The following is a 21,104-nucleotide window of genomic DNA, read 5'->3' on the forward strand; positions in this document are numbered from 1 at the left end:
ACTGCAGATAGATCAGGTACTTACTAATTATACTTTGATTCTCCTATATTGTGTGTGTCTGAATGTCTTGTTGACTTAAATATCCATTAACATTTTTGTTGAGACTGTTGTAAAACATGGTTAACTCTTCCCTCTTCATTGTAATAATGCGTCTTCAAATAATATGCATTTGCTTAAGCTGACTGTTAATGTGACTTTTAGACTCTGATTATATCAAGTCATCTTTCTCACATGTTATGTTATACACCTAGATTCCAAAATTTGGCATGTACAAACTTGGCAAATAAAACCAGTCTATTAAGTAGTACTGTAATAAAGTAGATTTTTTTAGAAGTATACCTCTTTATTTCAGTGGTCTGCTAACTTCCACTAATTTTTCCCTCCTTCTTCTCCACAGAATGTGTATGTAAACATAAGCCGCATAATGTCAGTAGCGAATCGCCTGATCGAGTCTGGCCATTATGCTTCACAACAAATAAAACAGATTGCTAGTCAGTTGGAGCAAGAGTGGAAGGCATTTGCTGCAGCCTTGGATGAACGTAGCACGTTACTGGATATGTCCTCCATCTTCCATCAGAAGGCTGAACAGGTTAGTGAATGGAGAGGGCACCAACAAAATTTATGTGCTGGACAGGTTAGTTGTGCTGTTTGCTTTTGATTTGGTTAAAAGTACAAGAAAGTGATTGAAAAGGTTGGCAAGAAAGCCAGAACATTTATTTCTGCCAATTTGATAATCAAACAAAAACTTGTTCTCTTCAGTTTAGCCCACAGCCTTTAAATTCTCCACAAAATGCTTTGCCCATATCAATGCAAGATAAAGCAACCAGGTTATCTCTGTCAATCAAAATGAAGTGGACAGAAATGCTTAACTGTATAAAGCTTTTAATATTGATATAATGCCTTTCCTACATCTAGAAATCATAACTTGTTCTATTGTCCTCACCACTCCACCCCAGTCAGTCCTTGGAGTGTCAAGATTTAACTTACAGTAATTGCTTATAGAAAATGAAGTTGGACTGGCCTGAAAGTTGAGAACTTAATTAACTATCTGAATCTGAAATTGTGGTGGGTGATGTTTACTTAGCATTTCATGAGAGATTCCTCATACATTAAAAAAAAAATTAGCTTTAGGCCTATACCAATTATTTTAATTAAGTCATTAACCGTATGTAACTGCCAGAGAAGAGGTATATGTAAGGGAAGTAGGAATAAATATCCCCAAGTTAATAGTCTTAATGGTGAAAGCATGTTTTGCCCTCAAGGGAATTCAGTTTTGAAGGAGTTGCTATGTGTGCGCAGTTGAGTCACCCGTTGATATTACAGACTGTCTGCTCTGTACATCCCTGGTGTATTTGGAGAGCAGAGGTTCTTGGGTGGTTATGGCTGATCGAAGCTCTGATGTGCTGTATGTAGATACTTTTCTTTCCATTTGCCTTGCTAAATTATATCCAAGAAAAAGTCTCATGTCTGATATAACTTTAATTTGAAGTCAATGAAGGAAGCACTTGGGAGTTGAAAATTTCAGAAACAGATAGGTGGTGCAGTTTAAGTTTTTTACCTGATTTCTACTACACAGAAATTTAACTTCATAAGTATCTAGACACTAGAAATATTAATGTATTGAGATGTAAATACACATTGCTTTTTATTATAGTTAGTGGTGACGTTGGTTTAATGTCCTTAGACAGACTAAGGTAAAGTGTATAAACTGATGCCACTATAATAAGTACTTTTGGCAGGTTCTACAGACAAGCTACATGAAAATGAGATGAAGGAATTGTTTTCTTGTAGAAAAGTCACCAGTCAGCTTGAAGCATTTGATAGACATCGTGTGGTACCTTATCATTATTGATGCTTTTCTAATTACTTGGATCATTCAGGTTTACATTTAGGCTCTGTCAGCTGTACGTGTAGGAGAAAGATGAATGAAATGTTAAAGACAGGTATATCCTGACTCAAATGCTATTCTTTTTCATTAAAAAAGAAATAAAACTAAGCTCATCGGAAATCAGGGGACTAAATTTTGTGGGATTGTGTGCTGGGCAACTGTAGTAAGGGTTGGTGTTAACTTCTTTACCACTAATGTAAGTGTGAACAAGAGAAAAGATGAGAATGAGGGAAATAGTGCAGCATCTGCTGGGATTAATTTACTTTTAATTGCTCCTTCTGTGGTTTTCATTTTATGATTAACTGTGATGGATTGTCCTAGTTGCTTTGTAAGATACCTGGCTGTGATATATTAGCTGTTTCATTAACAGTGGAGCGTGAGTTCAAGGTAAGAGGGTTTGGAATGTGAGGAATGACCCTTTTAGAGACTGGTGGTGCTTGACCTACATAGAAAGATTAAAAAGTAAGCAACCCAAGAAATAACACACCATTCTTGAATGCCTGTGTTCTCTTGCAAGTGGCAGGTAAGTGGTGCTGCCTACTGTCAGACACAGTGAAGACTGCACCCAACTTTCAGTCCAGGCTAACTAGTGCCAGAGATGTAACTCTGTGGTCCCATATGGAGCTTCTATTAGTGTTCAGTGCTTAACATCAGAGATTTTTTAAGCTGGCCCTTGGTGAAATGAGAATTAAATAAGTGTCTTACAGCTAAGTACTCTATCACCCTTCTGCCCAGCTTTGAAACAATAGTAGAGTACCAGAAATTATCTGCTTTTTCCTCAAAATACTACATGTACTCCAAGAATTAAAATATGTGTGATGAGACAAATGGCTTGGTCTCTTAAAACTTTTGAGTCTTGAACTTGACATAAATAGAGGACAAATTTATTTTAAAGAGATCATATGTTTGGCTGTACTAGGTTTAACAACTATGAAAACTCCTAGAAAAACAGGTTCTTTTCTTCTCTTTCCTTTCCTAGCATAACAGGGGTATAAAATTCATGCCCTCTAGCTGTGAAAAATAAGTTTGCAGAACTTGTACTATGCATGTATGTCTGTAAAGACGACTTAAACTTCAGGGATAACTTAAATTGTCTACATAAGAGATTTCTGTTGCAGTATCCTCAATTTCTCCTGAAAGGCTTGACTTGAGCAGTTATGCTGACATAGCTGTGTGCTCAAAGTTCAGTGTTGGTCCTAAGAGACCCTCACTGAAGTTGTAAATCCCTTACACACTTGCTTCTGTAGTAACTTGCCAAATGGATTTAGTGCTTCTTTGCATGTACAAGTTAGGGCTTTGGAGACTGAGGTGTGAATTTGCTGTGCCCTGACACTGCTTCACCTCCTTGATAACCTCTTTCCAGCAAAAGACAACTATGGAGTGTTTCAGCGAACGGTTCACCAGTAATTCTTTGTCTGCATGTGCACACATGTACAAAGTAACATGGTTTCCTCTGAAGATTAAAAACGGTGAGGTGATAAACCTCATGATATCATGAAGTTTTACCTCCTAGTGAAGACAAGACCTTAATAGGCTTTCATGTGTCTGAGATGGTGGATGCAGGGTGAAGCAAACTTTTTCATAGCTGCAAAATCAAGAAAAAGAGCAAGAGTAAAATTGAAGCATCAGTATTGCCAACAGTTAAATCAGTTCTGAAGGCTACCAATATACAGCTAAGCCTGCCTGCCTCTAAACAGCTCAAAGAGTTTCAGATACCTAAAAGCACAAGTATACTCAGACTTGAATATTTCTTTCTATTCTGATATAAACTTTATCTTGGCTGTTTCAGAGACAAATGCCATAAGGATTTTTCAGTGGCTGTTGCCCAGATGCCTGTCCTTTTGAATATTACCAACACGTGTGTACTCACTGGTAGAACCCAAAATCAAGCAGGATGTTTTTTCTCTGTTGCAGTACATGAGCAATGTGGACTCATGGTGTAAAGCCTGTGGCGAGGTGGAGCTTCCCTCAGAACTGCAAGACTTAGAAGACGCTATCCATCATCATCAAGGGATATATGAACATATTACCTTGGCTTACTCTGAGGTAAGTATCTTGTTTGTTTCCTTAGGTAAAATTGTGTCATGTTAAGTTTGGATCATGAATTGGCATCTCTTGTTGCATAGTGCATTAGTTGGAAACTCAAGTGCTAGGCTTCTTTTTAAATTTAGTATACTGGATTTTGCTACTATTATTCAAAAATGAAGTGCTAAATCTTCCCCTTAATCTTCTGAAAGAAATTTAAAAGGCAAGGTGGAACCATACGTGGTACAAACAACCCATGCAGTGTACTCGGTATGTTTTAATTTACATTCGCATATTACTACCTCTTAATAGCAGTCTGATACTATCGTCTAAATACTTACTTGAAGGGAACTTAGCTGGATATTCTTTGGCAAAGTATTCCATTGGCATGGATTGCTCTAAATGTGTTTTGTTGAAAATCCATTGCTGAAATTGCCTCACGGAAAAGGCTTAACCATCAAAGGACTTGCCTCTTGACAAGCCAGAAGGTAATACACTTAGTTTCATCAACCTCAAAGACACATAAATGAGCCAGCATGCCTGTGTAGTCATCATTTGTAAGACTAGTGTATCCTATGCTGCTGCTGTAATCTTGGATTCAGCACACAATGGAATCATATTTGTCAGTGTTTCTAATGATTGCATTCACGACTTAAAATGAAATGCTTATTCTGAAGGTGGCCTAGAAAGCGATGACTATCTATTTTTTTTTGTCCTCAAATCTTGAGTTTTCTTTTGTGAAAAGAGAAAGTTTAAGTTTACTTAGCTGAAATTAGAAATCAAATGGATATTCACTTCACTATTACGTAACAGGTATTTTCTGCATTTCCTGCTTTACTTATCTTTCTTTCCTTTGCCAGGTTGTTCTCATCATGGAGTAAAATTGTTTTTGCTATTTAATCGGGCTGATGTTAGTGTGGATTAAATACAGTAGTTTCTGTACTCATAAAATTATGCATTTGGTTAAATCTTGTTAAAAATGATCAGTGAACACAAGGTTGCTTAGGCCACAGCTTGCACCTTTCTTTAAAAGGAGTTCATGTGGGTTTGAATTAATGGTTGTGATTTATACATTACATTAAAGATACAACTACTTTGTGATGAACCAGCTTTATTATAGGAAGCTGAATTCTAAGTCTGGTTACATTTCATTCAGCAGTAAAGGAAGATAAGATTAGTGCTGATGATCAGTGCTATTGTTAGTGTATCAAAACTGGGTTTTTTTGAATACCTGCCATTTTGGGGCCTGCATAAACTTTACGACCATGAGTCAGATGTCCAGAGTTCACACGAGTTCTTGTTTTTCTGTGTAAAATACACATTGATATCTCTCTTCTTGATTTACGCCACCTTGCTGTGTCAACTCATCTAATGACATACTGAAGCATACCTTTGGTGATAATACTTGTGATATTACTACATGTAAGTGTTGTAACTCATTCTTGAGTGTGTATTTTGTAGTAAGGTTTCTTTTCTTCATTATAACCTTTCGTCATTGGAAGGGTCCCTTTCTAAAACGAGATAGGGAAATAGCACATTTGTAATAGATTTATGTGAAGAGAGGCAAGCTGGAGTGCATGCTCCATGAGAGTGCAGCAAGGAATAGGAAAGCTAGATCTCTCTAGAATAATGATTATAAAGCACTGAGGTTAAAATAGTGGCATTTTTTCTATTTGGTTCTGTTTGTTTTGGGTTGGTTTTATGTGTTGTTTTTTTTTTTCATCAGGGTTATGATTGGATGAGCCTACTGTTAAATGTAAATAACTACTGTGGATTAGCATGTTAAATACTGTTTGCTTGCTGGTGATGCCTAATGAAAATGAATTAGTCAGGTAGATTATAGGATTGCTCTGGCAAATACCCTGAAAATTTATTTAGGATTTCAAAGGTGTAGCTTTTGACTTTAGCATAGCTAGAAATTTTAACAAATTCTTCATTGTAACTGCTCAAAAAAAAAGCAAGCTTTAGGTGCCTTTCTTCTGAGTTCCGGTCATTACTTTTTGCCATCTGGTAAAACAATAGCAGAAATAATAATTGTACGTTGATGTACAAGTTGTGTTCCTCCTCTGGGCAGAAGGTTTTGTGTTTTTTAAACATGCATTCCTTTTTGAAGATTGATGGAGGTGTCTTTCTGTGTCAAGATATTACACCACTATTGCTTATCATTATTAGATGTATGACTTCATTTCTATTACAGTACAGAGCTCCTTTCATTTTGTGATGAATGAACACTGGGGGAAGAGAGAGAGGAACACTATGGAAATTACAACACTTTGTCATTCATTTTAGATTACAGTGTCTTGACAACATGACTTGGTTGCAAAGTAGAAGACAGTAATTTTAAGGAAGTAGACGCTTCTAAGACTAGACAGTCTGATTTTACTGAGGGTAATTACTGTATATTACTAATAAAGAAACTTACTAGCTTATAAGCTTAGATAACTGGTGTGCCTGAAACTCCAATAGCTGTGCCTTAAATGAAGTTATATGTATAGATAAGGTTATACATCTCACTGAAATCTTAAGGTAGTCATGCACTGGGAAGGAAGAAAACTATTACCTCCAGAAGAAAAACTGTGCGTGGTCATTTGTGTGTAAAGCTAATAAACTAATCAGATCAAGGGACCATCACAATTTTTTTTTTCACCTGAATTTCATGGAATCTGGATAGATAATTGAAGTTGATTATCTTGAAATATTTGAGAGACTTACTAGATGATTCTTTTGGATACAAATAGGAAAAACATTATTATAACTACTACTATGGACTATGCATTTTTTCATCCTGACTTGACTTTACCAGGGCTAATTTTCACTAGTGAGCTTCACTCTCTCTGTTGATACTTATTACTAAAATGAAAAAGCTTAAATTGGAACTGAGAAAAAAATAAGCTCCATTGTAATCTAATTATTAGAAAAGAATTTTCATTTGGTTCTGACTACTGAATAGCAAATTTAAAATGTGCCTAGATTCAGTAAAAAATTACTGAAAGTAGCCACTGGGGAAAGGCCTTGTCAAATTTGCTATTTCTGACATTATTTTGATTTGACGGATTCAGACTATTGTTTACACTCCAGTCTTGTGGTTTCAGATGAATTTTTTCCTGCCTGCTGGATGAGCTATTTGAAAAGTTCTTTACAGGTAGCTGAATGATACTGAATTATGGCAGTTCTCTGAGCTTCACGCTAAAAGTGACAGAACAGTTAAACACCAATGAAAAGTGCTTTCAACGCTGAATGGTAACAGGGACCAGATAAGATAGGATTATTGCTTTTTAATTAGCATGCAAGGTAAATCTTAGTATTTCTACTGTGGTTTAAATCAGAGAAGATGACAATTAGAAATGACTAATGTTTCTAGTCAGTATCAGTTGTTAAACACATTTTGGAGAAGAGTATCTTTCTGTGCTGTGTGGAAGATTTTAAGTGATTTAATTAAGTTTGCTGTAACAACAGTTGGCACTTGGCTTACCAGTAACAGTAACAATTTAGAAGTTGTAAATTGTGCCAGATAGAATCATGTCCTAAGTTTTATATCTGTTGGTTTAAATGTATTCATCAAATTAATATTAACCTACAGGTAGTAACCTCCCTGTTCACCTTTACAGCAAACGAAAAGAGAGATGCTTCTGGAAGGATAATTCTGAACAAATGCTTAATTTTAGGTGGTTTGTTGACTAGAGAAAGAGTTGAATATTCTAAATTAGACTTGACTTGTTTAAAAAACACAACAATAAAAAAACCCAAAACAAACAAAGAAAAAATCCCCAACCCTTAAAGGAAAACCACTCTTAAGATAATGAAAAAATGGAAAGACAGGCTGTTATTTAGAAGAGTGCTGCTTCCTAAAATTATTTTACATAGAAGGAGAATATAATTTTTTTTCTTTTTTCTATAACAGCTGCATGTCATAATCATGCCTGTAATAAAAAACAAATCTTCATCACTGCTCCTCAAATTCTTAAAGACATCTAAAATGGGGAGAGGGGGTGGGGGAACAAAATAGTAGCCTAACAAGCTTTTGTCAAGACAAGTAATTCTTCATCCCTTTTGGTGGTCAGGTGAGCCAAGATGGGAAGTCACTCCTTGACAAACTCCAGAGACCTTTGACTCCTGGGAGTTCCGATTCCCTCACTGCTTCTGCCAACTACTCAAAAGCAGTTCATCATGTTCTGGATGTCATCCATGAAGTACTGCACCACCAGCGCCAACTGGAAAATATCTGGCAGCATCGAAAGGTCCGCTTGCACCAGCGGCTTCAGCTGTGTGTTTTTCAGCAGGATGTTCAACAAGTAGGTTTTATTTCATGTTGTCTAAATGCCTTTGTATTCTGTCAGCCTGTGATTCCAAGCTGATTGCATTGACAGGTGAGTTTTGACTGCTAAACCCTGCGTTCTTTCATTCAGCAGTTGAATAGTTGAATGGAATTGACTGACTGATACCAAGTCCTATGTGTTATCGGAGGGTAATGGCTGGTATGGATAGTAATCATATTTGTAAGTTATCCCTACTTCAGTTTTTTCTGGTTTTAAATTAATTTATTTACTTTGAGTCAGATATGATGGGAAAGACTTTTAGTCTTTCTATTTAGCTATTCTGAGATTGTGCTGGAAGCTGACATTCACATTCTAGGTAAGATTCTGGACTTGAAGTGTCAAAAAGACTTGTAGGAGTAACATGCAAAAAATTAAAAGTGCTATTCTGTAAAATTTTTAGTTTCAAATCCTCAGTGATACGTAATTGGCTTAATCGTGTTTCTTTAAAACCCAAGAGTAGTATATAAGGAGTTGTAAAAATTACAGATGAGATTACTTTCTGGTAATAGCACTGTTCTTGAATTAATGGCTATTAGCTGGTATATTTTTGTCATTATGACAACATCCATAAAAGTTAGTAGTTATGTACAGGCATTAGTGTCTTTGACATTGTTTAGAATTTCTTGGTTGATGGATTTTTAATAAACGTAAAATAATGGCCTTGGGCTGCAATTGACAGAGACATTAGTAATTTATCCTTTAATAGCTCATCTTCATGAAAAGGTAAAGATGGCCAGTATTTGCTGATCGTGATCTTTCATTTGAGCATAAAAATGTTCACAAATCAGGATCTTCCTAATGGGGTTTTTAGATAGCCAGTTATACATTCTGGTTAAACTAATCTTTTTTCTTCTTCTGTACATAGCTGGTTCAAGAAGATACTGGATGTGAGCAGTTGGGAGTGAAATAACTGGCTTTCATAATTTACAGTAGTTGAAAGAGATAATTTAGGCAGATGGTGGGGAGAGCGAGCAATCTTGTTAACTCAACCTTCTATATGTGGTGACTCTCTTTTTATGTAATTAAACAACATAAATACTTAAGCAGTAAATTAAGTACAATTTTCAAAACTTTATTACTTAATTTTTTGTCTGAAAAGAGGCATATATTGAAAGACAGGCTGTTGTTCAAATTCTCAACACTCAGATGTGCCGAAGGATGCAGAAAGGCATGAAAAATGTTAGCTGACAAAAGAAGTAGGAGAAAGTAGAGTCAATGTTATGAATTGTCAGGAAGGGCATAGAGAACCAAACTGAAAACTCCGTTATGCCATTGTAAAAATTCTTGAGGCTCTTCATCAAGATAACAACATAAGTAGTAACTAGTCAGGAGGGTCAGTGCTGATACTTGCATGAGTTGTCAGTGAAGGGCCAACTCAAAATATTCTGTGATCCTGTGATGAGGCACAGTCCGCAAATGAATCACCTCTTAAACTCAAAAGGCTTCGTAAGGAGTCTTCAGAAAATGAAATTAACAGTAGTTTGCTTCTCACAGAGAAAAATGTAGGTCTTCTCAGTAGTCTAGTGCCACCAAGTGCGGATTGGATGGTGAAACTTTCTCCTCTAGTTTGAATTCAGTTCCAGTAGGGCCTACTTAGCCAATCTAGGCCAGGTGATCTCCTGAGGTAATTTGCCAGGTGCATAATTCAAGTTTCAGGCCTGTAGGCCAGGCTGCAGGCAGTTTGTTCCCTGGGGAAAGGTGTTCATTAAATGCTGCAGATTGTCCTGTTGTGCTGTTCCTAGTCTTTGCCTTTATTATCTTGGGAGTAATAAAATGCTTGCAGGAAGGAGCAGAAAATGAAAATTTCTAAAGTCATGGTTATCAGTGTGGAGGAGTTAGCTCTCAGACTGCTTTGTTCTTTGAAGCTGGCAAATAACCCTTCATTAGCCTCAAGTTATTGTACAGTCGCCACCATGTTCTTCAGCAAGAAGCTGGATTTTCCTTTTGAGACCCATCAGCCTTTGGAAGGGATGCATTTAAGATCAAGTAGTCACAGATTTGAAAACAACAAAGTAGACAACTTTACCTGTTTTTATAACTTCCAGTATCAAAAAAGTGTTATCCAAATCATGCATGTGGATTGTAAGTATATGAGAAGTTTTCAGTATGAACCAGGTGGCTCAAGAAGGTTGATCCATCTCAACTTATTATTCAGTACATGCCTTACCTACTGGTTGGAGAAATTTGTTTCTTCCTGTTTGTGCCTGTGGTTCCTTTATATGCTTTGCAAGGCAGACATTGCATTAAGATAGCAAGATATCCTCTTGACAAGTTGAAGTTGCGGCCTTTTGTTCTAATGCACATCTTTATCAACCACATGAAATTTTGAACTAGATATGTACAGAGATGCAGCCCTTACTTGCCATGGTTCTAAGCCCTTCCCTTAATATCCAGTAATTATCACTGCCAGAGATTGGGTTGTCCTTTGGTTTATCCCTGTAGTGACTGTTAACTTCTGAAGTGGTGCATGAGGAACTTTAGCTCCTTGTTATGTTGCTTTAACTTAACTTTACAGATATTGGTGTATTTTAGGCACTGCCTTATGAATCACAATGTCAATTTTGCTTAATGTTCCCTTTCATAATACAGCTTTTCATATTTGGATTTCAGTGCAGGTCAATCTGTAAGACAATGACAATTCAACATCTGTACCAGATAAATTAATCCAATAGCCACAGCAGATGTCTTGAAGATAACAGGCAAGCAAATAAGGGTATTTCCATGGAATAGCCTTGCTTTGACAGATTGTAGCTCTCTCAGCTTTCAAAATTCATCAGGGGAAAAAGGTGATCTTGAATAATAAGGATGCTTTTTTTCTGGCAAAACAAAACCAAAACAACCTTATCAGATCATCTTAATTTGTCTGAGAAATGTTAGCTTTTCAAATGAATAGTCATTAACACCATTCAGTACATGAAATTACTCTGGTTTGAGGTGTTAGTTCAATTTATATCTGAGACAATTCTGGAATGGTTTATGTGGAGCTCCAAAGCAGTTTTCTAAAATACTTTAGTTTCTGTTTGCACATTCTCTCAGGCTTCCTGGTCTTTGTTCAAACTTTAAAAAATTCAATTAATATTGATTTAGAAACTAACATAAGAACCTTTTTAAATTATTGTCAATAAAGTTATATATGGTGGGGATTTTTTTCATGTCAAACTAAGGGGGCTCTCTTCCACTGTTTATAGTTAAATTGCACATAGTGGCAAGCAACCAAGTGCATTGTAAGTGAATTTATAACTGTCCTTTAGTGTGAGTCTGATTTCCTCCTCCTCCCTCTGCTGGTGTTGTATTTTGCTGGATTAATGAAATAAATCAGTTTACGGAAGTGTGAAGTGAGTGACAGAGCTGAGTTGGAAAAGGGAATTTGCCATGTTGAGCTGGTACTTCACATTGTGTTACTTCCACCTTAGAAAACTCATTGAGTTATTTTCTTCTATCTTGCATGTTCTTGTATACGATGAAACTGTTTCTAATGGAGCTTTCCAAATCAACAAAGACATTGTAGTGCTATCTGTATACACCATCCGCTAATCTCTTGAAATAAGTAGTAAGGAAAGTAGCATATGAAATAATAAAAAATAGTAGATAAGATGTGAGTTACAGCAAATTTGAAATGTGAAAACCTATGACCATCTTAAACTGAATGGAATTCTGAATTTGACCCTAGATAGCAGAAACATGCCTGGAGATGTACTTTCTGGTTAGTTTGTATATTAACACCAAAAAAGAGGGTGTTAATTTACATTTTTTTGAAAAGTCTGGCCACTGACTGTTGCACGCAGTTGTTTAATGTAGCCTTCTATTATAAACCATGCTAGTAGAAGTATAATTTCATACTTAAGAGTTAACAAGCTTACCAAGTGGATAATAGAGCCGGCCTTTTACCTAAGTAAAGGAGCTGGCTCTGATGCTGATATGAAGCAGTAAAGTAGACTTGGAACAACAACATGGAGTTCTGTACTTGTAGGCCATGAAAGGTCAAAATTGAATGTAAAGATAATGTTTCTGGTAGAGTGATACTGCTGATCATACTCTGTATGATCAGAGTTTTGGTGCCTGAAAAACACTCCTGATGGCTTGCAAGCCAGAAATAAATAAAACATACTGGTAGGAGGTTTGTTGGGATTTTTGTTTGTTTGCTTTTTGTTTGGTTGGTTTTCTCCCAAAACATACATTTATTGGTTCTTACTGACCTTGTGTGCCTTCTCTCTCCATTCTGGATAAATGTGCTGTTTCTCCTTCCTTGATCTGCCTGCCTCAGAGATAGGTTTTTGCTGTTACAGTCACTATTTTCAGCCTTGACTAATGAAGGGTGGGCCGTGAATGCTTGCTACTTGCTCAGCATCAACATGATTTCACTGTGTGATTCCCGTGTGGCTTTTGAAGGCGGTTCCAGTGTAAAATGGTTCTTTTGGGGGAGAGAGTGTTTCCACATTCTAACTATCCGAAGATTAGAAATGCGAAGGTTTCCATCTTCCCCTTCTGAATGTTATGTCAGCAACAAGTAAGTGGTGGAGACCAGAAAAATGAGTGTGTGCAAAGTACGTAAAGGGGTGGGAGGTAAGGGCTGGATAATAACGTGGGAAAAACTGGTGAAAACGAGCGTGCTGGATCTGCAAAAGATCAGATTTATTTCTACCAGCAACATACATAAAACACTTATTTTACAGGCATGAGCAATGATTTTGTCAAAATGAAGCTATGTTTCCATAGTAGTTTCTTTTATATTCAGTTTGATGCTAGAAAAATATGCATTTTTCTACATCCTGTGTTGGGCATAAGGATGGTTCTGCTGAGACTGCAGTTGGAGCTTAATTGCATAATTAAAACAACTTGCTGCATTGGAGGATGATATTATTCACCCTTTCACTGAAAAGTGTAGAGCCTCTTAAACTCCTGTGTATTGCTTAGTACCAGACTGAGTTCGATTTGCTTGTAGTTTAATAGAAGAGTCCTTAGTGGGTCAGTATGATGATTTCTGTAATGCGTATTTCTCCCAGGAAGAGGAAGAAAATGCATAAGTTAAGGTTGCTAAATGGCTAATATCAGTGCCAACTAATTGTATTGTGCTTTGGTTGAAGTGGTACGCAAAGCTCTCACTGCTGAGCAAGAGCATCTTGTGACTTTTACATGGTAAAATTCCCAAATAAAGAGTGCTTCCTCAGTTTTGTTAAGAATCAAGGTAAGAAGGCTGAGCATTAGTAAGACTTTTATTCATCCTGGTTTCACTGAAAGCCAGCGATGTTTCTCTACATGAGTGGTTTACGTCACGATCTGTGTACTGGATTTCTATGACAATTTCTTCCCTTGAGAAGTTACTGAGCATTATTTGGAGCAAAAACCATTCTCCCTGGGCTGTTTTCTGCTTTTCATCCTATACTTTCTGGGACCAATTTTGCTGTTGATTTCATTTGTTAACTTATAACTGTTAGTAGTCTCCAGAGTCTAGTCTAATTCTTTCATCCAAACATATCTCTTTTTAGCTCTTTTTATAATGAGGAAAGCAGAATAGTCTCATGAAACTAGTCAAAAGTATTGGTAATATAAACTTCACAGGTAACTGAGGCCACGTTTGGCTCCTCACTCTCTCTGATCAATACCTTCCCTTGAAAGAAGCAAATGAAAACTAGCAATGACCTAAAACACAATAAAATTCTTTTGGCAATACTTGCTAGGAAAACAAATATTGCATAAGTTAAGTATGTAGATTTAATGAAGTGTTGATGATTTGAAGTGGCTTTTTTTGTGGTATTAGGGGATTGTTTATTGTTTTGAAGATGTCCAGTAGGAGAGAGTTTGCAAACCAAAAAGAATTCGAACAGTCAAGATAAATTGGAAAATCATGTTTTCATTTTTCTGCTAAAAAAAAAGAATGTTTTTTATAGAAATAGTGTGTGGGATTACATGTGTGTTGAATGTAGTCATGAGTAATGTTGCACAAGTGGTTCTCAAACCTGTTTGGAAGCAAAAAGGAAAAAAAAAAAGTCTTTCTCTTTAGTTACACTAAGTGTTAAATGCTTTCAGTACAAGAAAGGGGGGAAAAACTTCACCCAACTTCAGGAATCAGAGTAAAGGACACTAGTAGATAAGAAGAGGGAAGATACACGCTTTTAAAAGGTATATTCAAAACAAACTAAACTATTCATGTTTAAAAAGAAAAAAGAACACTTAGCACGAATGTTCCACACCACTACATAAATACTGTATAAAAATGGTTAGCTGACTTAAGAAAACTGCTTATATGCAGTTGTCTTTAATTTTGAACATCATTCTTGGACCTCTGAGTATCTTCCAAAAAGTTAAATACCATATGCATTCTAACTAATGAATTAAGATATGGCTCGGATGTATTAGTTTGGAGAGGGATCAGATGTTTTTGTTCATTCACTCATCAGAAATTTGGTTTATGTGCAGGAATAACTTGTGTTAACTGGCAGGAAGTAATTACGTATATAGTTTTTACTATTTATAAAGCTGCCAGCCCAATTCTTGTGGTAGAAACATTAATACCCTTAAAAAGACTTCCGTTCATCAGTTTTTCATCTATAAAATTTGCAATAAACAATTATATGTGATGTTTTGAGAGGGTACTTCTTCAGAATCGGGGCAAATTCCTCCATGTGCTCTGAATACAGACATTGTCATTATCTCACAATGATTTCTACTCAATTTTCTTGTGTTAGTTAAAAATTGTACTACTGATTCTTTCTTCTTGACTGTGGAAGGAGAAGCAAGCTCTCATCTAAAATAAAATTTCATTGTGTTATTCACCAGTAGTGTGCAAACTCTGTTAGTGTTACATTGCAGAAAAATGTCAACTGAAGGAATAAACAGATTAAAGAGACCCTCACGAGGGGTCCCACCACTCGGATCAGATTACTGTCAAATTGATGAATGTGGAGAATTGAGCTTGTCCTTCAAAATAAACTTATAATCTTGAATCATACTATTTTGCTAGTTTGAGCTTAGTTTCTGCTTTGAGAAAAGTTAAGAGGTGTAGTCAATGTCCTTCAATGGCAACAGTGTTTTAATCCAACAGTAAGTTCCTTATAAGCAGTCCCCTTACAGCTTCTTAGTTTCTTGAATAGTTGTCTTTTTGTTGTAACACTCAGTATGTCCACTCAGTTTCTGTGTGTCTCTCTTCTGTACCACAGGTGTTGGATTGGATTGAAAACCATGGAGAAGCTTTTCTTAGCAAGCATACTGGAGTGGGAAAATCCCTGCATCGGGCCAGAGCTTTGCAAAAACGCCATGAAGACTTTGAAGAGGTTGCGCAGGTAAAAGCAATTGCATGAAGGACTGTACACTTGCCATGGAAATAAACGAAAAATTCCTGCTTTTGCACTGAAGGGCTGGGCACAAGGAGCTCCTCTACAAAACATTCAGTTGCAGGAACAGACTATTTTGTTTCTGTTGCAAGTTTTTGTTTCATTTCTCTTTTGTGCTCCAGCTTTGATAAGAATAAGACAAACTTCCACAGTCCCACAGAGTGGGAGTCTTGGGGCACAACAGGGCTGCTTTGCTATTATTTATCATTACTTTTATTTTCAAAAGTATGCTTTCAAATATTGATTCACAGAAGAATGAAAGCTCTCCCTTAAAAGTAACTTAGTTCTATAGGATTCTAGGATTTAAACTTTTGTGCAGCCTAATAAGAGAGGCTGGAGATCAATTAAAAGTCCTGCTTTCTGACTTTAAGCTTGGAGAGCTCTCAAATCCTCTCACCACAGCCTCATGGGGAGGAAGAGGGGAGATTCCTAAGAAAACCAGGTGAGCCAGCAAACTGGCGGATCTGGCTTGAAGTTTATTCTTTAAATACAGTCCAGTTGGTATATGTGTTCCTGTTCTGAACCACTGATACCAATGCTTTTTCCATGGAAGGACTCCATGGGAGTGGAACTGATGATAGAACTTCAAAACACTTTTCTGTAAAAAAAAAAGAGTCAAAAGACATAGAGATTCAAAGGGATACAGGGAGATTAACAAGAAGTTGGTGTGGGTGTCATCCTCTAAAAGGGCATGTGAGCTGAATAAAACCCTGCAAAGGAAGCTGAAGGCCAGAATCCTCCCCATTAGTAACATTCACTATCTGTCTAGTTGTAATGATTGGTAAGAGTAAGAATCTCTAAGATTAATCAAGAAAAATCTCCTTAATGTAGGGTTGACATAGTGGCCCTTCAGTCAGAACAGAAGACAATGCTATTAGAAAATTCTGAAGTGACATGCAGGAGCTCAGCAGTCACATATACTATGATGGATGCATCACAAGTGTGTTTACAGTTTGCCTGTTTAGTGGAAGATGAGGCTCTTGATAAAGTTTTGTTTTAAATACGGTCCTCCAGTGACTGAGAACTTGAAATAGCATCAGAAAGCTTCCTCAATACTGATTTCCTATAACATTTTCAAAAATAATAGATGTTGTTATTTTTTATTATATGTATGCTGGATTTTCCAAATGCATGTCTAATACTTCATTTTTAGTAAGAACCGTAATATTTTCCATGTGGAAATACTTACTTTTCTGGGTCAGACAAGCAAGAATCTATTTCCATAAGATACTTCAGAAAACCTGAATGATCTCATACTTAATACTGTGTTATTTGAGCAAAGAAGAAAAAATGTTTGAGTAACCAAAGGGGATGAAGTGTGTAGAAATTTTAGTGGGATGTTAAAAAAAGTGTCTTGTTAATTTGCATTATACTTTAAAGTAGAAAATTGTAAAGCAAATTCTTAGCAAAAACTTCATAGAACTGAATGTTACTAGAGTTTAAAATTATCTCTTTAGGGGATTGGATAGAAGGTCTGTTTTTGGAGATAGAAAACTTAGATTGGTCAAAGAACTTAAATATACTACAGGGGACTATCTTCCATTGACAGAAGGATGGACAAAATGATCTAATAAGTACTTTTTCGTCTCTAACTCTTGAATGTGTAACGAGTTACTGCCAAGAAAGGCACACCCTCTGAGTTGTTCCTCTTATGTGCTCTAAAACTGGATATAAGCAGGCCCCAAAAGGCATTCCTGTTGTTGCTGTTACAAGGAAGATTATGTTCAAGTATAAAACAGCGATCTGCAGTCCTTTGTTAAAGTGTCAATAACTTTCAGCTGACTGACTCTCTACCTACATTTCTGATTGGTCCATGTCTTTGTTGTGTTTGGGATTTTAGTTTTTGTTGTTGTGATTTTGTTTTGTTTCGTTTTTTAATAGGACCGTAGGCATAATCAGAGAATTTCAGTCAGTTCTAGTTAGAAGTTGAGAGAAAGCAGTGTCAAGTGAAGTGTCAGTGGCATGGCAACGTTCTAGGAAATGCAGGGAGCCAGCAGTAATGTTGAAATGTTCCTGATCAAAGGTTAACTCCTGATTTTGAGGGGAGCAAAAATTATTATTTCTTTTTTCCTCCTTTCTGGTTCTTCCCTCATTGTTTTTTTAATGTGAATGAGGTGCCATTTCCTCAACAGCATTCCAAGAGATATTATTCAGCTGTATGTTGAATAGAAAAGAAGTTGCATAGTCAATAGGCTGTGGTCTCACAAATTATTCCCTTTAAAATTCATGTGAAATGACAGTTTGTTTTTTCTCTTTGACAGTTTTTGTTAGCACTTCAGAAAATAGATAGATAAAACTCAGCTAATGATTCTCCCTAAATTCTTTTGATAAATTACTACACATACATACTTGGACTTGGACCCACCCTTGTAAAATTGTGTTGCTCTCTTCATGTAAAGCCTGTCCAGTTCAATTTCTACTTACCCATTTTTTTCTTTTTTCCCCCTCTCCCCATGATCATCTTTGTGTCCATGAGACCATTTAGTCAAAGTGTCAAGACTCCAAATTTGTACATAATTGATTCACTTTTGGGCATGTATTTTCAACTTAGAAACACTGGATACAGGTCAATATTGTGGTTCTATTTCCCCATGCGTTTCCACATGAAATTCTAAGTCAGCTTTTTGTGTTTCAACTATAATCTATGTCTGCTTTTAACAGTAATCTCTGCTCAAAAAACACAAAAGATATATAACAAGAATTAATTAATGGGATCTTTTTCCACAGGTTAGTTCTTTTCTCCATGTGCAGACTGCATCTGAGTAAAGAACTCAAGTCTTCTTGGTGCAAGAGATGCACAAGAAAGATTCTTCCAAGTTCGTGTTTCAATACCCCTTTTAAACACCACCACCAGTTGCTCTCTCCTTTAAGGTTATTTAAAAAAAGTTATGTATTTGAACTGATCCTGAATTTTACCCATGAAGGTTGCAGTACATCAAATTAAAGGTCCATGTCTTACAGTATCTTGTGCCTATCACCAGATGCATAAAGAAAAGGGACCTGTATGCTTAAAAAATTACCTTTACCTTCCCAGTTATCTCGGCCTCTTTGATGTTGGAACTGAAGGATACATCAGAACCAGTGTTTAATAGTCACTGATGGACTTTTCTTTCCTTAATTAGGCTAGCTACTTTTTGAACCCATTTATGGTCTTGGAATGTGTGCCAGATCCTGTGGCAATGAGTTATGCAATTTAATTGCTCCTTAGATGAAAAGTACTTTGCTTTTTCATTTTAAGTGTGTTGTCTGATGTTTAAATGCGATAGGATCCACTGTAGTTAATTACTAATCTATCTTAATTTTCTCTACCTTTAATGATTTGTATACCTCTGTTGATCTCCCTCCATCCATTTGTGTCTCTTTTCTCTTTCTGTAGTGCAGTAAACTCCAGTTTGTGTCAAGTTCAGTCCATACCTCCACTCACTTCTGTTGCTGTATTTATGGTCAGTTGTACTTATTTCTGCACTAAAATTTAACCTTTGGGTTTTCTATGATGTGCCACTTCATATGCTTTCTAAACATATGGTGTTTGTTTTTTGTGAAGAATATGTAGAAAAGGTTTTTCAACGGGAAGACTGGAAAAATGATGGAATATGTTGTTGCAGAAGGTGGTAAATTCTATACAGAGAATTTTTCAGCCTTTTGGAGAAGAATACCTATTAAAGACTCAGATCTTGGGGCACAGAGGGATGGACTACAGGTCATCTTGAAGCTCTTACAGGGCTGCTTCCTTTCCCCTGGGATTTGGGGAGGATATGCTAGTGGACATATTCTGATGAAAGTCTTTCACGGTGAAGTCCCCTTTGCCAGTTTAGGAAACTGGCATAAGCAGCATCATGGGAGAACTCCTGCTCTTTCTGCCTAACTTTCTGCTTTGTAACTGGTGGCTGTCTCCTTGGACCAGCGTTTTCAAAATCTTCACATTGCTCCTTTGTTTCCTCCGAGCATTGTGTAGAAGTAAGCAGAAAGCTGGGAAAGGCAGTAGTTAGTAATGAACGCCTATTTGCTGTGATGTCTATTCCAATAGGCAGTTAATATTTATGTTATATTTCAGCTCTACTTGGAAGTGAAATTTGTGTGTTAAGGCATGTGTCTGCTGCTAGGTTTGAGAATCACAACCCCTTTTGAAGAAGCATCCAGGTTGTGATCTTTTCTGAATACAGACAGTTCACCATCCCGTTTACGGAAAGAGAAGTCAGATGTGCCTGGGCCTGCATAATGCGGAAGATACTTCTGGAATTTGTAAACAATGCTTCACATGTGAGATAGAGTTTTCATTAAAATGGGAAACTTCTGTTTCAGCCATCTGCAACTGGGTGTGGTGCTCTGGATTGATGAAGTAGTTTTTGTTTGAGGAGTGCCTTTAAGGCTCTTCGGCCTTGCGCCTTGAACACATGTGAGCTGCAACCATGGAAGTCAAAATACCAAAGCACAAATCAGACTGTGTTCTGGGCCAGCAGGGCCTAAGACAGTGGTCTGGAGTGTTGAGTAGCGTGCTCCCCACTGAATAAGGTAAACTTATATTTGTCTCTGCAGCCTTGCTGAGGGAAACCAGGGAGGAGTTCTCTACCCCTCCATACAATTAAAAAGCTGAAAGTTAAGGAAGGGCTAAGACGTACATAGTCAAATTCAAGAAACAGCATGGATTTAATTCCTTACCTAAATAGATCATAATAAATGAAGGGGTAACTCCCCCGCAAATATATGAAAGCTGCACTGAGTCATATAATCTGTCCTGGGCTTTATCTGGTAATTTGCTTGATATCCTGGGGCAGAGGTCTTATTTCCTGCCCTTCAGTACAGTTTTAGGGCCGGACTTGGATTTAACTTTTGTGGATATTATAATGTTCATTAGAGGTGTGATACTATATTTATGGCAAAGAAAAGTACATTTGCATAGGCTTAATTTATCTTGGCCAGCAATGTTTATACCTGGTGTAATTGACACTGGGAAAACATGGAAGGACAGAATTGAAAAGAAAAAGGTGTAGTTTATATTGTCAGGAATGCTTTCTTTTTTTAGTCTGTGGTGAAAACCTATCAGAAGACCTGATGTGGTGACATAAGCAAAGTTTCTTTAGTCTGGACTTGGCTTCAGTCTATTTTCTCCAGAGGTTAACATCCTTCTAAGCTTTCTTGATGAGTATTTTGAGAACCATTCTAAAATATGAAAACCCAAGGTTAGGCTCAAAAAGAGCAACCAAATGATAACAAATGCCTGGACTCAGTCTTGTTTTGAATTAATGAGAAAGTTATAGAGGCAGACTGCAAATTCTGAGTTTTAAGAGTTGTTAAACATCTGTCTCTTCTCTGGACCATAGCACTCTCAGCACACAAGATACCAGACTTCTGTTCTTTTTCTGCTTAGACCCAAGTCTCTTGCAGGACTGTTGATCTGCATTTGTTAACCCTGTGATGTATTGGGACAGTATTCCATTCAGGCACTCAGCCATAGCTGACTTCTGAATCTTCCTGTGCTGCTGCTGTTTCACAAATGATCCGCTTGACACATGAATTTTGGATGCCTCACTTCTGTAAGGATGG

At 36.8% G+C, this 21,104-nt stretch overlaps 1 protein-coding gene across 2 annotated transcripts in view; it reads left to right on the forward strand.

The window, feature by feature from the left end:
• The window catches only part of TRIO (trio Rho guanine nucleotide exchange factor), a 253,664-nt gene that overhangs the window by 97,147 nt on the left and 135,413 nt on the right, over nucleotides 1-21,104 (forward strand). For both annotated transcript variants that reach the window (XM_027681616.1, XM_027681624.1), the window contains exons 7-10: nucleotides 398-589; nucleotides 3,803-3,934; nucleotides 7,975-8,205; nucleotides 15,387-15,509. In XM_027681616.1, coding sequence (XP_027537417.1) covers nucleotides 398-589; nucleotides 3,803-3,934; nucleotides 7,975-8,205; nucleotides 15,387-15,509 — 678 coding nt within the window. The remainder of the gene's footprint in view (nucleotides 1-397; nucleotides 590-3,802; nucleotides 3,935-7,974; nucleotides 8,206-15,386; nucleotides 15,510-21,104) is intronic.

The sequence above is a fragment of the Neopelma chrysocephalum genome, unplaced genomic scaffold (genome assembly GCF_003984885.1).
Source record: "Neopelma chrysocephalum unplaced genomic scaffold, ASM398488v2 Primary Assembly neopelma1_22b, whole genome shotgun sequence".
NCBI classification, from domain to species: domain Eukaryota; kingdom Metazoa; phylum Chordata; class Aves; order Passeriformes; family Pipridae; genus Neopelma; species Neopelma chrysocephalum.